Source organism: Euphorbia lathyris, chromosome 8, assembly GCF_963576675.1.
Source record: "Euphorbia lathyris chromosome 8, ddEupLath1.1, whole genome shotgun sequence".
Classification (NCBI taxonomy): Eukaryota; Viridiplantae; Streptophyta; class Magnoliopsida; order Malpighiales; family Euphorbiaceae; genus Euphorbia; species Euphorbia lathyris.
In genome coordinates, this window is record NC_088917.1 from 10440758 (window position 1) to 10444057 (window position 3300).

General features: G+C 36.5%; 1 protein-coding gene across 1 annotated transcript; it reads left to right on the top strand.

Annotated features, from left to right (window-relative positions):
* Positions 1-2353: 2353 nt before the first annotated feature.
* Positions 2354-2843, top strand: LOC136203482 (uncharacterized). Its single transcript, XM_065994642.1, has one exon. The coding sequence runs from the start codon at positions 2394-2396 to the stop codon at positions 2694-2696; it is 303 nt and encodes a 100-aa protein (XP_065850714.1). The 5' UTR covers positions 2354-2393; the 3' UTR covers positions 2697-2843.
* The last annotated feature ends 457 nt before the right edge of the window (positions 2844-3300 follow it).

The following is a 3300-nucleotide window of genomic DNA, read 5'->3' on the forward strand; positions in this document are numbered from 1 at the left end:
TATGTGAACACAGTGATCTTGGTCTCCGGAGAGGTACTCTGGATTACCGATGGCTCGCCCCTGCGCCGGGAAGGGTCCCTGCGGATACTCCGACGAGCAAGACAGTTAGTCGCTCAAGAGAATTAATTGAATGTAATGTGCAAGTGATTGAAAAGATTACCCGCCCCTAGCTTCCAATGTGAGTTGTGTATTTATAGAGGGTGTTTGGGCCCTGGGCCCTTCTGCTTGCTTGGGCCTTCTTGGGCCTCTTGGGCCTTTTACTCGTATCCCGAATCACTACCTTTAACTCCAACAACATAGTTCGCACGTTCCTCCCATGAAGAATATATGGAAGGCAACATAAAACTCGTCTTGCTTCCTTTTGTTCATCTTCTCCATGTTCTTCTTACTTCTATTCTTTTGAAAATAAATAATAAAATCGTCCTCTGTAAACTTTGAAATTTATAAGTGTGACTCTTGGTATATCAAATCTCCCTTCTTTATTTCGAATGAGTGACATGTTTACAAAAACTAAGAAGCATGTTGTGAGCATGGATCTTATAATGACTTTAATTACATCTTAGCAACTGATTTGATCAAACGAGCCAAAGTCCAAGTTTCAGGTGAATTTTATACTTGAAATCCATCTACGGATGTATCACTTTATATCTTCTCGGAATATTTTTATAGATTTTCTCAAATTTTTCTACATTTCTTTGAGAAGTCCTAAAGCAATGTTTTTCCTTCACATACCGGAATTGGAAAGGCTCAAAAAAAATTTCAAAAAAACCAAGTTATATGTCTTTTTCTCTAATTCATCGTCAAAATGCATTTACAATTTATTTAGAATTTTTTCTTACTCCACATCTCTATTTCTCATCTTGTGGCTTTATTGTTTTTGTAAATAGAACCGGATTGCTTGGGATCCATTTGTTTTACTACGGGTATTGCTATATACCGTAAAGGTTATACTTTCCACCGCACCCTTTTGACATTTATACCCTCTTCACAATTTCAAACCAATAACCAAAAACTCTCAAATCCTCTCTAGCTTTTGAAGCTTTTCATAAAACCCGACCTAAAACGACATGCCGCCAAAGGAAGGGGAAAAGGCTTAATGAATCTTCCGATAATTTTTTTTTTAAAAAAATATGTCCGAAATCACGGGTTCCGCCTCCGAAATCGGAGGCGGAACCCGTTTTTTTTTTACCTAAACGGAACTCCGACGCCGTTGCCACCACGGACGGAACGGACGAACTGTTCGTTCTGCCCGTGGTGGCAACGGCGTCGGCCATACTTTCCACCAAAAGTATGGCGCACTCGTTCCACTGTAAGGTGGAACTAGGTTCCGCGCTCGTTCCACCCTGATGGTAATTTTTTCCATAAATCTCTCCCCATTATCCATCCCGATTTCAGGTAATTTTTTCAATTTTAATGTTTCCTCTGTTTTTGACAGAGGAAAGAAGTGAAGAGAATGACATATGAAGTATTGGAATTAATGGCGGATGGATTGGGGATAGAGCCGAGGAATGTGTTGAGTAAGCTGTTAAAAGATGAGAAAAGTGATTCTTGTTTAGGTTGAATTATTATCCACCATGTCCGAAGCTTCAAGCATTGAATGGTAGAAATTTGAACCCAATTGAATAATTTTTCTCATATATAATTTTTCTCTGTGAAATAAGGCAACATCCATGGTTTCAAAAGGGAGCAATATTGAAGCCAATTGAATCAGAAGAAACTGATCAGAAAGTTGTTCCAGAAGAGAGATCGCCGGGATTTCGTCCATGTCTTCTTGGATTTGATCTTTCAAGCTTGTTTGATTTTTAGAGAGAGAAATTAACAAAAGAGAAGAGAAGAAGGAGAAAGAAAAAAAAATAAGAAATTAAAAAAATATGAAAAAAATTGTGGTTTTTATTTTTATTTTTTATTTTGAGGTTTTTTTTGTGATAATTAGATAATATAGGAGGTTGATTTATAAAATAAATAAATATAAAGATCAATTTAACTCTTTTTTCTTTGATTTTTAACATCGTTAGTCAATTTGATAAACAGATATACCATTTTATAAATTTTTAAATCATAAAGCTGCAATAAGATGTAAGCACGAAATTTATTTTTGTACTTTTCTTTTTTTTTTATAAACTTTAAAACTAAATTATTACCTAAACTTTAATTTAAACTAAACTTACAAATTCGCCCTTCGTTCTTTAAAATTTCACCCCAACCACTTACATTGTCATCCTTGCTTAAACTGCAACTTAAACAATTACCCTCCACGTGTCCCCAAGGTGTGAGTTTCCACATGCAACTGCTACGTGTTTCTCAGACAAAACCTCCACTTTTCAGCTACTTAAAATAAAATAAAAAACCTTCTAATTCCATCTTCAACCTTAAGAAATAAATCTAGAGATCAAATGGCAGGAAATGAAGACTGGAGAAAAACAGCAGATACACACAAAATGAGTCCAGAAGAGGTGAAAGCTGCAGGAGTTGAAGGATCAAAGAGGCCACCGGGCCGGAACCCCGGGGAAATCTTACATCAACGGCGGAAACTTCCGTTTAGTATGACAACGATGGCGGTTGCCGGATTTGTTATAACTGGTGTTGTTGGATATGTGGTGTTGTATGCTAAGAAGAAACCTGAAGCTACCGCCGGCGATGTTGCTAAAGTTGCTGTTAATTCTGCTGATTATAGAGATACTCATCCTAGGAAGTAATTATTTTATTGGAAATGTTTTTGGAAATGTTTTTTTTTTAATTTGAGTATTGTTTGTGGTTATGTAATATGGGATGGGATGGATAGTTTTATGTTTAGGTGAAAATTATATTGTGACTTCTAATCTAATCATTTTGATTTTGGTGTGTCTTGATTATGATCTTTTATTTTTTGTTTTAATACATTTGATCATTTATTTTTTATTTTATGAAATTAAGCATGTGTTTGTCAAAGTTCAATCTATCAAAATTAGACTTGTCCGCGGCCCGGTCCGTCCAGACCCGTGGCCATCCAGACAGTCTCTTTTTGGGGAGTCCATAATGTAGTGGGTGTTTGTTCTTTTATAGAACAGCCCGCTCGGCATGGTGCGACCCATGACCAAGAACACTCTGCTCGGCACGGTCCGATCCATAATCAGGTCTTATCAAAATCGTCTCTTCCCTTTTTTTCCTTTCTCATGTCGATTTTTTTTATCAAATAAAAGCACCATATTATTGAAAGCAACCAGCACAAAAACACAGAGAAAAAAAGGCATAAAACAAAAAAGTGAAAGAATCTCTGCTCAGCAGAGCAAAAACCAAAAAGAACGCTCTCAAGCATAATAA